Source organism: Mercenaria mercenaria, chromosome 2 (assembly GCF_021730395.1).
Source record: "Mercenaria mercenaria strain notata chromosome 2, MADL_Memer_1, whole genome shotgun sequence".
Taxonomy (NCBI): Eukaryota; Metazoa; Mollusca; class Bivalvia; order Venerida; family Veneridae; genus Mercenaria; species Mercenaria mercenaria.
The window spans coordinates 119038398-119051255 of record NC_069362.1 but is presented as its reverse complement, the minus strand read 5'-3'; the positions used below and the strand labels follow the sequence as shown (position 1 = coordinate 119051255).

At 36.6% G+C, this 12858-nt stretch overlaps 1 protein-coding gene across 3 annotated transcripts in view; it reads right to left on the bottom strand.

Annotated features, from left to right (window-relative positions):
* Positions 1-12858, bottom strand: part of LOC123565034 (mitotic checkpoint serine/threonine-protein kinase BUB1-like) — a 71518-nt gene that overhangs the window by 35336 nt on the left and 23324 nt on the right. For all 3 annotated transcript variants that reach the window (XR_006689082.2, XM_045359022.2, XM_045359023.2), the window contains exons 9-10: positions 5183-5376; positions 4560-4716 (exon numbers count right to left, since the gene is read on the bottom strand). Coding sequence is in view for 2 of the 3 variants with exons in the window: in XM_045359022.2 (XP_045214957.2) it covers positions 4560-4716; positions 5183-5376 (351 nt within the window). In the remaining variant the exon portion in view is untranslated. The remainder of the gene's footprint in view (positions 1-4559; positions 4717-5182; positions 5377-12858) is intronic.

Sequence of the window (12858 nt, the reverse complement as noted above, 5' to 3'; positions counted from 1 at the left end):
AGCGAATATTCTACATGAATTATTCATAATACATTGAAATGTGAAATGAATTGAAATTCATTTTTTCCAATATGTCTGTATGTTATAGAAGGATATTTATGCGGATTCATGATTTCGCGATGCACCTGATTTGCGAAAAATAGCGAAAATTATAACACCGCGAATAATACCGGATTTACAGTATGTAGTGTACAGGTTTCGGCTTTTTGAAGTGTGAAATGTGTTGCAAGTTCTCTTATCTTGATTTATATTGTCTTTTTATGTTGTAAATAAATGAATGCGAAGTTTTGGTCACGCCAAACGCTTGAAATTTATCTTTCGTGTAGCGATCGTAAACTCTTTGACAGACTTCGGTCATGATTTACAATATGATTGACGGACAATGTTGCAATCATCAATGAATTTTGACAGAAATTCTGATGCGATTATAACGCCTGACGGACAATGTTGCAATCATCAATAAATTCTGACAGAATTTCTGATGCGATCTTAAGGCACTGACAGAAACAAGTGCGATGCTTCGCTATTTTGACAGACAGTGTTGCGATTACAGTAATATTTGACAGACATTTTGTAGCTATCTAACGGTTTTGACAGACTTAGATTTTAATTTATCATTACGTGTCCTTGTAGTAATTAAAGAACCAGTTAAACCCATAAAAATATGTATGTGCAGTATTACGCCAAAATTATAAAGCTTTTTGGTAGTCTTATGTTGAAAACAGTCCTGAAAATCAGCATGATAGGCAGACTGCTGCGATCATAATCGACTTTGACAGACATCATTGAGGTCATAATACTTTGACAGAATTAATACCCCACCTACTCCTACACCCTACCCTACCCTACCCTACCAGACCTCATACCATAACTACCGGCCGACTCCCTTCCCTACAATACCCTGCTCTACCCTACCACCTACACTAACCCAACCTATCATGGCCATGCCATGGCCTCCTACCTATCGAACCCCATACCCTCCGCACATGTCCCCTTCTCTACGCCCTACCCTTCCCTACACTACCCTTACCAACCACCTTATCCTACCCTACATTATCCCCTACCCTAACATGCCCTACCATGTACCCAGCCGGACCCATACCATATCCTACCGGCCTACACTACACTACTCCCAGCTTACCCTACCCCAAACCCTGTCCATACCTACTCCACTATACCCCTTCCCTACACCTTACCCTATCGTACACTACCTCCTGCTCTAACCTACCCTGTACCCTACCGCTTCCCTTTGATTAATCCATCAATCCTCCAATCCATCTACATATCGTTTTAGAAATAAGTATGGCTCACCGGTCAACAGAGTACAGACGGAAACTGAAGTTGGAGGATCCAGACAAATACCAACTGTATCTCGAAAAATCCAAAGAGCGGAATAAAAAGAACAGAGAGAAACTTAAACAAGAGCTTCAAAAGAAGAAACCTGACAAAGATGCCATTGAAAAAAAGAAACATTTGTTGGAACTTCAGAGGCGAAGACAAAAGATCTACTGTGAAAAAAATAAAAAAGACAAGCTAATTGTAAACTTGACAGACAGTTTTCTGAAGACAAAAAAGAACCCACAGAAGAAAACGCAAAATAAACCTCAAACAAGCATAATGTACAGTCAAGAAGAGAGTATAATAGAGTAAAGGAGCAAGAAGAAAGACAAAGACAAACTTACCAGAAACAGATGTGGATCCGTAAGAAAGACCGTGAAAGGAAAAGGGAAAGAAGAGCTAAACAGAAATTCGCAAAGGAAGTAGGTAACTTGATGAAAAACGCCACCCCAAGGAAAAGGAAGGCTCTTGAACAACTGACTTCCCAACGTGAGAAGCCTAAGAAGTTAAGGACAAGTGCTAAAGGGAGGCACCCACGGTTTCGTGTAGCCGAGTCCCTCATCAAAAAATATCTCAAGAAAAGAAGAAGTAAAGTTGATGCTATAGGAATTCAAAAGTTTTATCTGCATTCTGATATTTCTCAAGTGCTGCCAAATAAGAGATACGCCACAAAGGAGGGCCCTGGTTATATCAGGCAAGTGCCTGTCAGTTCAGCACATTCGAAATATTTGTCTTGAAAAGTTCGCTTTGCTCAGAAAGAAAAATGTAAGGCTGTTATCCAAAGCACACAGAAACTATTGTTGTTGTGTGTACTGTATGAACGTACGGTTTAAACTACTTACACTTTCTAGGGCAATGTCAGATTCTACAAAGAAAAAGATAAATGAAGGAGATTTGTTAGATATAGTGTTATGCTCTAAAGGTGACAACGAGAGATTCCATAACCCTAGTTATATCGATGGATCTTGTGACAAGTGTAGGGACTATATGGACATGCTTAACAAATTCTACAGCAGTATTGGAAATCTACAGTTGAGTTGGAGTAGATGGGAAAAGGTGAAAGGACAAGATGGCAAAGAAAAGAGGATTGTCGTAACCAAAAGAGGGAAAAAGGAGGATCTCTTGATAGAACTTGTAGGGAACGACATAAAGAAACCTGCTCAGGGAACAACCTTTTTCAAGCATTACTTTAATGCACAGTGGCAAACTCTGCAATTCCAAAATGTGAAGAAAGATCTTTCGGATGACACTGTGCTTCAGGTAATGGATTTCGCGAAGAATCGAGAAATCAAATATCAAGACGAAATTAAGGCAACATACTACACTGCCGACCAGGTAACACTCCACCCTATCATTAACTTCTACAAAACAGACCAAGGGCTAGCTACAGAATCATGTGTTATTATTTCAGAAGATTTCAAGCATGACTACCATGCTGTTCACCATTACCAGGAAATCGTGAAAAAGCATATTTGTGAACAAACTCGGCATCCATCAAACCGGTACATAATATTCAGTGACGGATGCTCTAGTCAGTATAAGTCGAAAGGCCCATTTGCCGACTTAGCTTCAGAAACGACTGATGTTAACCGAAATTATTTCGGTTCAGAACATGGTAAAAGCATGTGATGGCGAAATTGGGGTAATAAACAAAGCCATTGACAGGGCAATAATAGGGAACAAAGTAATTATAAACAATGCAGAAGACATGTTCCAGTACTGTAAAACCCACTTGGAAACAAACGAAGTCCTTACAAAACGGAAATTTTTCTTCATTAAAGAAAATGAGATAGACAGAAATCGGCCTGAAACATTTATAACAAGAGCTGTCTCCATAGGATGACACATGCCCCCGATGGCACTTTGAATGAATAGTTATGGCCGATGTTAGAGTTTAGGACCTTTGACCTACAGACCTGGGTCTTGCGCACGACACCTCGTCTTACTGTGGTACACATTCATGCCCAATAATTTTAAAATCCATGCATGAATGACAAAGATATGGACCGGACACGCCCATCAATGCACTATCATGAAATATGACCTTTAACGTCTAAAGTGACCTTGACCTTTGAGCTACTGACCTGGGTCTTGCGTGTGACACGTCGTCTTACTGTGGTACACATTCATGCCAAGTTATTTGAAAATCCATCCATGGATGACAAAGATATGGACCGGACACGAATGCACTATCATGAAAAATGACCTTTAATGTCTAAGTGTGACCTTGACCTTTTAGCTACGGACCTGGGTCTTGCTCGTAACACGTCGTCTTACTGTGGTACACATTCATGCCAAGTTATTTGAAAATCCATCCATGGATGACAAAGATATGGACCGGACACAAATGCACTATATGAAAAATGACCTTTAACGTCTAAGTGTGACCTTCACCTTTGAGCTACGGACCTGGGTCTTGCGTGCGACATGTCGTCTTACTGTGGTACACATTCATGCCAAGTTATTTGAAAATCCATCCATCGATGACAAAGATATGGACCGGACACGAAAATTGCGGACAGACTGACAGACCGACAGACAGTTCAAAAACTATATGCCTCCCTTCGGGGGCATAAAAACCATTCCAAATACAAGGCAGTTTCACCAAATCCGTAACATGAAATCACAGAAAAGCCTGAAAGTGAGACAACTAAGTTGTTTTTGCAAAATGTGCGAGTCTGGAAAAGGGGATCAATGTGTGAATGGAAAGTATGTCGGACCATTTGAACTTAAACAGCTTCAATACGATGATAGAGAGAAGACCAAATTTATCTAGTGTTGCCTTACCACTGTATCTATACAGAGGAAAGGTGCAATACTGTGAAGTATGAACAACCATTTAGTCGACTGGTTTTGTTGAATTTGCATATCATTAAACATACAGTGTTCCAGGATTTAATACTGGCATTAAAATTTGTGGGGGTCTAATTTTCGTGGTAGAGTCAATCTGCAAAACTATATCCAAATGAACAATTCATTTTATGTTCAAACCTTGCAATGCAAGAACTCACATTCCCATGAAATTATAGCTGTCTGGACCAAAACCAAAACATTTCATGCCCATGAAATTAAATGATTTCACAGTTCACTTTTGTTAATGATCGGACACGTTTTTATATAAATTCAAATTTTGTCCCATATTTTTCTTGTTATTACAAGCTAAGTAAACCTATGTAATGCAAAATTCTCTATCTGCTTTAAGAAGCACCAATTATTTAAACCTGTTTCTCTCCATTTGTTGTTGGATTTCTTGCCGCTTTCTCCGAGCTTCCTCTAACATAGCTTTCTCCTCATTCTGCAGTTGCAATCGTTGCTGTTTAACTCTCTCAGCTTCGTCCAGCAACTGCTGACGCTCTTGCTGCAACTTGGCACGCACCTCTGATGCGAAATAACAAAATTTTACAATACACCAAAGAGTCAATGAATAATTAAAATTCATGATTAAGATTGTGGGACACGAAGCGATCAGACATGTTACCATTCGCAACTTCAAAACATCAGATATGTTAGCATCAGAATCTTGAAAACTTCAGACATGTTAGCATCAGCAACTTCAAAACTTCAGACATGTTAACAATAGCAACATGAAAACTTGAGACGTGTTAACATTACCAACTTGAAAACTTCAGACATGTTACCATTAGCAACTTTATTACGGCAATTATATTCATTGTAACTTCTTTAAAAATATTTGGTTAAAAATGCATGTCAGAAACCACTGGACGACATTTCGGACCCTATTTCCATATATTCAAAAATGTTGGGTTTGACTTTTGAAACACATATTTAAAGCTTTCCTTCAGAATTATCTCAGCCCTATAAATTGAACAGAAGCAAGTGAAACCTTCTACAGCCCTTTCTTCCTCCTCTCTTTCCTTCCTCTTCATCCAGCGTATTGCTCTCAGTTCCTCGAATGAATACTCTTCAGCACCACAGTAGATCTTATCCTTGCAATACATTGGTCGTTCACTTTTGTCTTGTGTTGAGGTCATTGTACGTAGATAACTGCTGGTTGTAGTCTTATCTTCTTTTCTAGAACTGTGTATTATAAGTATACTTGTTTTTTTATTACGGTTTGTTGATTATGTTTTATTAATTTAGCTTTTATTATTATCTCATGAGAACTATTCCTTGCAACAAATGGGAATTTAATTACTCAATAAATAAATTTATGGCTTGTGTGATGATGCTCACAAAAAATCTAACAACTACCAAGTTTTGCTAATGCCAAAGTATGTGATATTATGGCAAGTAACAGAGCTTGGAAAATAGGATTTCTTTCATTTTAAAAGAAGTTTCTAAGAGTTACTTCAAATGAAACATCTCGAGTCAAACTGTGAAGGTAAATTTTGCTCTCCAAGTTTTTGTTTGTTTTGGGTTTAGCGCCCTTTTTCAAAATTATTTCAGTTATGTAATGATATAACCTTCCTAGACTCTGTACTAGCACTTACCAAATCTCCGCAAGTAATTGCCAACTTCTCCACATGAATCAGAGGTGGATGAAAATACTTCAGACAAAATGCTTTTTATCAAATTGTCAGAGAACATGTCTTGCCAAACCTCATGATCTGTAGATCTGCGCACTCTCCAGGGAGCTAAGCAGAAAGTTTTCCGCCAAGGAAACTTATAGTCAGGCTTTTCAATATCCAGATACTTTATGTTGCAACTTAATACAAATATTATCTTAGATTATCAAAATGGGACAGTTCTGCAGTTTGAATCAACAAGCCCATAAGCATTAGACTATGAGCCAGAAGGGGTTTTGCTCCCCCCCCCCCCCCCCCGGGGGAATTTTGTGGTCCATATTTTTTTGAAACGCCAATGTGTGGTGAACATTTTGGCATAAAGTTTGCAACTGGTGAGTGGGGCTTTTCTCCGTAACAACACCTTAAAATATGTTACCCTTAAAACCAATAATTTTTTCATCAATTTTTACAGACAAATGGTACCATTATGTTAGTAAATCATTTCAAGTTTGCATATTTTATTACAAGGTGTATACTAGATGCTGCAATTTGATAAAATTTTAATATCTAAAATGTGATGTTAAAGAAGAAAAATATCGGAAAAAGATATGTTACCCTAAAAAAAGCAAAATTTTTGGCATGAAGTTTTATTGCAAATTAAGATGACCAGGTAATTAGAAATTGAAGTTACTATTAAAAAGTTCAAAGTTCAGCAAAAACAATGATATATAGATTGCTAGTATAAGTTAAGGGAAAGCATACTTTTAGCGATTCTTAAAATGTAATGTCATTCTTCCAAAATATGCTAAGTTTCAATCATACCTACTTCAAACATGTTTTTCATAAAAATGTTCTATCAGTTTTATATTGACATTCTTTAGTTACATGTAATACAACTATATACTTATTTATCAACAAACCTCTAACTAGTAAGATGTCTTACATATAGTGTTATTTCTAGAGCGACGCAGCGGGGCGCCCCGCCCTGCCCTTTTTTACTGCCGCCACGCTGCCCGTAAAATGTGCCCTGTTGCCTTTGATCTTATGCTAAATCCCGCCAAATTCCCTGTTGACATGCCTCGGCGATTTTTTGATCAGCAAATTACGTCACGGCGAGTGCACACAGGTAATGAGAATCAATGAAGTGTTAAAACAAATTGATAAAGAGTATGGATCCTGTGAAATGTCAAAAAAGCGTGCGTAAGCGGCCAGCTGATTACCGAGCACGTGAAAAGTGCCCTAGATTTCTTTGGGCAAAATTTAAATTAGACCGTCGTTTAGTATAAGAAGTATATATCAATGCAGTGTGATTCTACTGTAATTTAAACTAGAAAATGCACACATTTTAATGATTATCGAATAGAATGTCCGTTCACGAGTCTTATTACTCCCGATGTCGTATGCAATTTTTCCATATTTCCTTCAAAAAAGCTGACAGTCGGTGTATTTTTTATGATGAGAAACATCAAAATATGTGGAACTATCTCTGGTTTACCGAAGTGGGTCATTTAAACTGAGTAAAAACTACTTTCAGACAATATTCCGAAAGTGTACCAGTATCTGGACAGTATATTTTGGATATGCGATTTAGTAAACTTTAACCTTACTGTAATAGCACTTTTATGTTAATGAAATATTGATGAAAGACCTGATAAATACATTAGGACTTTTGATAATTATCAGTTTACAATGTGACCTGAAACAGACCTTTAACTATGTTGTTTACAACATGATCTTGGTTTCAAGATTAAGCTTATATTAAGGCCCTCCACTATTTCACATTCATATGAATAAGCTGACATTCTTGGTGACATTTTTAATAGAAAGGCTTGAATGGTTTAACCTAAACTATAAAGTAAGTAAAAAGCCTTTGTAAACTTTGTTACTAGTTTTGGGAAGATTTAGCACTTTATTCTGTGACATTTCTTTTAAGTGTGCAATAAAGATAAATGGAATACATATTAACTATAGACATCTAGAAATGCAACTACTGCTATGGTAACTTTCACATCTAAAAGGGCACCCTGCCCCTTTCGGACAGCACCCTGCCCCTTTTTGGCAGCACCCTGCCCTTTTTGAGCTCTAGAAATAACACTATACATAGAATTCTACATTACATTTTACGTTACCAAACATACAAATTATATTGTATGTCTTCATTTTCTTTTAAACACACTTTATCAGTTGAAAAAAAACACAACAATATAATTCTGTTCTCAGCAGTATAGTTTTGCATTTCAAATTGAAGGTTTAACTTAAAACACGTATAAATATATCAAATTAAGTTACAATTTACGTTACCGAACAAACTACCTATATCTCTTGTGTTCTGTTACCTTAAATATACTGTAGCGCTTGAAATCAAAGGCCTGAAGGGCCTGAGTCGGATAATGATTGATGTACTGACAGTATAGTCTACCAGTTTCAGTTTGTTTTTAGTTTTTTTCCCCAACTAAAGAGAGATTTTGTTACAATAAATGAAATGAACATTCGGTCGATGCCTGGTAAAACTTTGATTGACATTATACAAGTATTTAAACCCATTGGCAATATATTTCTCTAAAATTGAAGAGTGGTTCGCAGAAATAAAAGTGTTGCTTTAAATTGCAGTCAGATTTTGAAATGGGCATTGCGGCGGGTGGTAAAAGAGCAAATGTATCAAACTGTAAAGTGGCAATATGGGGGAAGGGTGCGGGAGGATACCCCCTCCTGCAAGAAAGGTTTGGGGTATCACCACAAGAAATTTTTGAATATGTAGACCCTTGATAAATCTTTAAATATTACCTAGATTCTTTCTAGTATTACAATATCCAAAGTATGACCGTCACTTCATCTTTTCACTTTTAGATCATGCCTCAGGGCTAGAATATGAGTCTGATATAGATTATATGTAGGTGTTATAAAAATAAATTCCAGAATCATTTCTGTTACAATAATATCTATCATGTCTGTTACTTGAATGTTAAAATTTCACAACACATCTCGATATTTACCCAAAATATTATATCCGGATACGATTACACTTTTCTCCAGTTTCAACAATATGTTTTACAAATTGTGATGATACGAAGACATTTAGCAGCAATTGGCAGTATCTGACATTGAAGTTTACTGTTAATTTACCTCTTATTTAAATCTTTTCATAAAAAAGTTGTTTCGTTTCGTCAAAGCAGCCAAACATAGACGATCTACTTTCGATTTCAAAAACTACAAGAAAATGCAATGTAATGTTTCGCCGATTTGTTTATTTCTCGAAAAATAAGAAATAAAATCATTTTTAATATCAGTAGTAATTAAACAAACCAATAAGAGCTTCTTCTTCCACTAATTTATCCGTTTACTAACTGCAAAATTCAACCCACGCAAAGTCGTAGAAGCGTTGTTATAAACAGGTCACGCGTGTTCGCCGACGAGTGTCCAGAATGTAGTTAGGATTCATCCGCGAAGTCTCGCCGAAGAATTAAAGTACTGCACATATCTTATTCGGGTCATTTAAAATGAAGCTTTCATAATTTAATTTCATCGATGTGGTAAACTCTTTGATAAGAGACATTCCAATGCTTTCAGAGGTACCCACTCAATAAAATACTAGCAGTATGTTCTGGAACTATATTTTGTCCTTCGCTGGATGTTACGCAAGCTTGGTAAGCCTGCGCAATTCATAAAATGCACAGCGCAATAAATTTGTTATTTGCGCAATGATTTTAAAGATTATTTTTTGAAACAGACAGGGTAACAAATGGATAATTTGGCTAATAAGTAAATTTGCAGTTTTTATTTGAATTTGTGAACATCATATTTGCTATTTTGTGACAAAAGGGCATAAAATTCGTCACCATAATCATATGCGCAATTGTATTACCAAATCCCGCAGAATCGTTATGCGTGTTTATGCTTAATGAGCTACCGCGGAAGAAAATACGTGGCTTTATTCGAGTATTACACAATTACAAGTCATAAATATGACAGATTACATCGTATATTGGTCATAGCAAATAGGATTGACATAAATGAACTTCATTCGATCAATGAACTCTTTGAAATTAGAGAAAATCTAATGGAACTACATCACTTCGCTGTGTTGTGAGGCCATTTAAGAATGAGAAATCGGGCGATAGCAAGGACTCGTCAAACGCTTGAAAGCGTTTAGCCGACTCAAAAAGCATATCTACAATTCAATCAAAATATGTTTTAACATAGCTTTGCATTTTAACTTTAAACCCATGTTTTTAAAAAACAATCTACGTTACAATTTATGTAGTACGTTACCTAACATATAAGCTATACATTTTCATGTATTCTGTATTGTGAGCATATACTTTATCTTTGAAAAATAGCAAACTTACAATGTTTTTTTTTTGTTTTAAATATTTTGCTTTCAATTCTAAACACATTCTAGAACCTAATTTACATGGTCCGTGATTACACCTTCACGAGAACACTACGCAGCAAAACATTTTTTAAACAATTGATATATATATTCAGCTATTTAAGCACATTGTAGTGACATACTTATAATATATACAGACATTGCCCAACACAGTGCTCTATAAAGATGCTAAATTTGAAACAGGCATATCAAGATATTTAGAAATCTTGTGCATGTGTATGCACACAAATTTTACATTTTGTTAACTGCTGTATGTTGTAACTGTGATTGTTTTGAATGTACAGTAGATTCATTCATCAACATAGACTTCATCCAACATGTTGTCAATCTAAACTGTATCCTTAAGTAGATATACCAGGAACATGTATCTTCTATGGAGCCTGTATCCAGTAATGGTCATGACTGGAATACTGTGACTTTCTTTAATACGATATGTATATATTGATGGTACTTCAATAAGACAATTATAGGAACTGCATCAAAATAGGATATTCTGCAAGTGAAATTAATGTAACTCTAGTAGGTAAAGTAAAGTGCATTTGATTGCCCAATCTGAAGGCAAGTTCTTACAAAACTAACTCTTTTGATGGCAAATATGGGGCTTTAAACTTTTATGGGTGAAATCCGTTACCAATTGACACGTTTATGCCAGACAGAGGACCTATTTGATTTCCAGTCATTTGAACCTCAACTGGTTTCTAGAGAACCTAAGGTCAGAGACAAATAGCACACTATTGGGGAATATTGTCGTTGTTTGGGGATCAGTGTCCTTCATGTCTATTTTACTAATTCCTTCATTCCGAGGTTGGTAGTTTACACTACCCTTACTGTGCACATTTCGGGGGAAAGGGTTGGGTTATGACAAGAATTACAGTATGGACCTTGCTACTGAAACTATGGCTTTACATAATTATGGAAACATCGACTTGGAGGGGCTGGGTCTATGGGATGTGTTCAGGTCTCCTGTTCTGATGGATAGACCTGTAGGGGCACGTTGTGCCAGAGTCTCACTTATTGGTCTGGTTTTGGCTTGCTTACCCTTACTCAGTAAATGGACGTGTGGATTTGGTTATGTGGCGGCAAAATCAACTTATCTCCAGTGTGAGACTGCAGTCTCTAAAACTGATGTAGATATGGCTGTGCAGCGTTTATTCAACCACAACATCCTTTGCACTTGGATTGAAACACGAGTCCCTTCCAGATGGGTATTGGTATTTCGGGACCTGTTGCGGGACCTGTCTGGTTTAAGCAATAGAGATTCTTGGGCTGGAGGCCTAGGAAAGGGACTTCGGGTCTTAGATCATTTACTTGAGACCCTCGTTTAGATATGTGTCAGCAGAGGCAAAGCCCAGTCCAGCAATAGACGCAGAAACTGTGTCCATCTGTTTGAAGTCTTCCCAGCTTCCTGGGTATCCCAGGTTTATCCTTGTGAAAGATGCAGAAGCTATGTCCATCCGTCCGCCAAACTTTCAAGAAAACCCAATTTTCTCAGATTTGTATGTTTTGCTAGGTATCTTGACTGTGTTTTAAAAATATAGGTCAGAATGAGTATCCCACAGTACACATTAGTATGGTATTTTTTTCCAGGCATCCCGGAAGTTTATGAACTTGGGTCAGGGTATCCCATGACCTTAAGTTTTGTTATTATAAGATATGTGTGGAATAACTGCTTCAGTATAGTAATTAACCATCCATTGGAGAATCTCGTTTGTTTTAAGAAGGAAGTACTTGTGGTCTGCTTCGCATTAGATGTATAATCGTTATTGGCAAAACTTCCATGTTAATTATCCTGCAGGGTATCCCTGTTATGTCTGATTCTGCAAGGAATCCATTTGTAGCCTCCAAAGTCCTTATGACCCAATTTACAGAACAGGGCTGGGGGAGTGTAGTGAGAATGCTGTTAATGGTAACCAAGGTCACTGTCGGAGGTCACAGGATAAACAGCAAATCAGCGAGGAGGATCGACATCACACGGCTAGGAGGATCAATCCTTTACGAGGAGTATCTCCTCTCGACCAGACTTTATTGAATGCAGTTGTATTTATCATCAACATGATCAACAACCGAAATCTAAGGCCATCTGCCTTTTAGCGTTAGAAACCTCTTCCACCCCTAATAAGAGTGTCGACCCTGGTATAGTGAATACCATTTTCATTTCAAGCTCAATGTCACACTTAGTCGTCATACCTTAGGACTAATATTGCTTCGCATTGCGGAGTCTATGTTATTTAATTATACTAATGATAATTATGATATGCAGTCATACTGGTACATTCAAAGAGCTATATATTCTTAATATACATTTAAATAATATTTCTAATGAATTATAAAATTTATATACATTTATTTGATAATGTTTTTCATGTCTGGTGATGTTTATTTATAGTCCAATGTATATATTTTTTAAAATCCTAACCATATAGATAATACCAAAATTTTAAATATTTTTTCTTTAACACATATTTCGGAAAGGTAACGTATCATATGTGACGTATTGAATAAGTTAATTCTAGGGACAGTTTTATTATATATAAACTTAATTACTGAACTGTGTATTGGTCATTATCAGTATTTTACAACTTAAAAAATCATCATTGTTGATATAGATCTATTTCTATGTTCTAGTAATTTCAAAAAAAGTAACATAAGTTACAGATGATACAT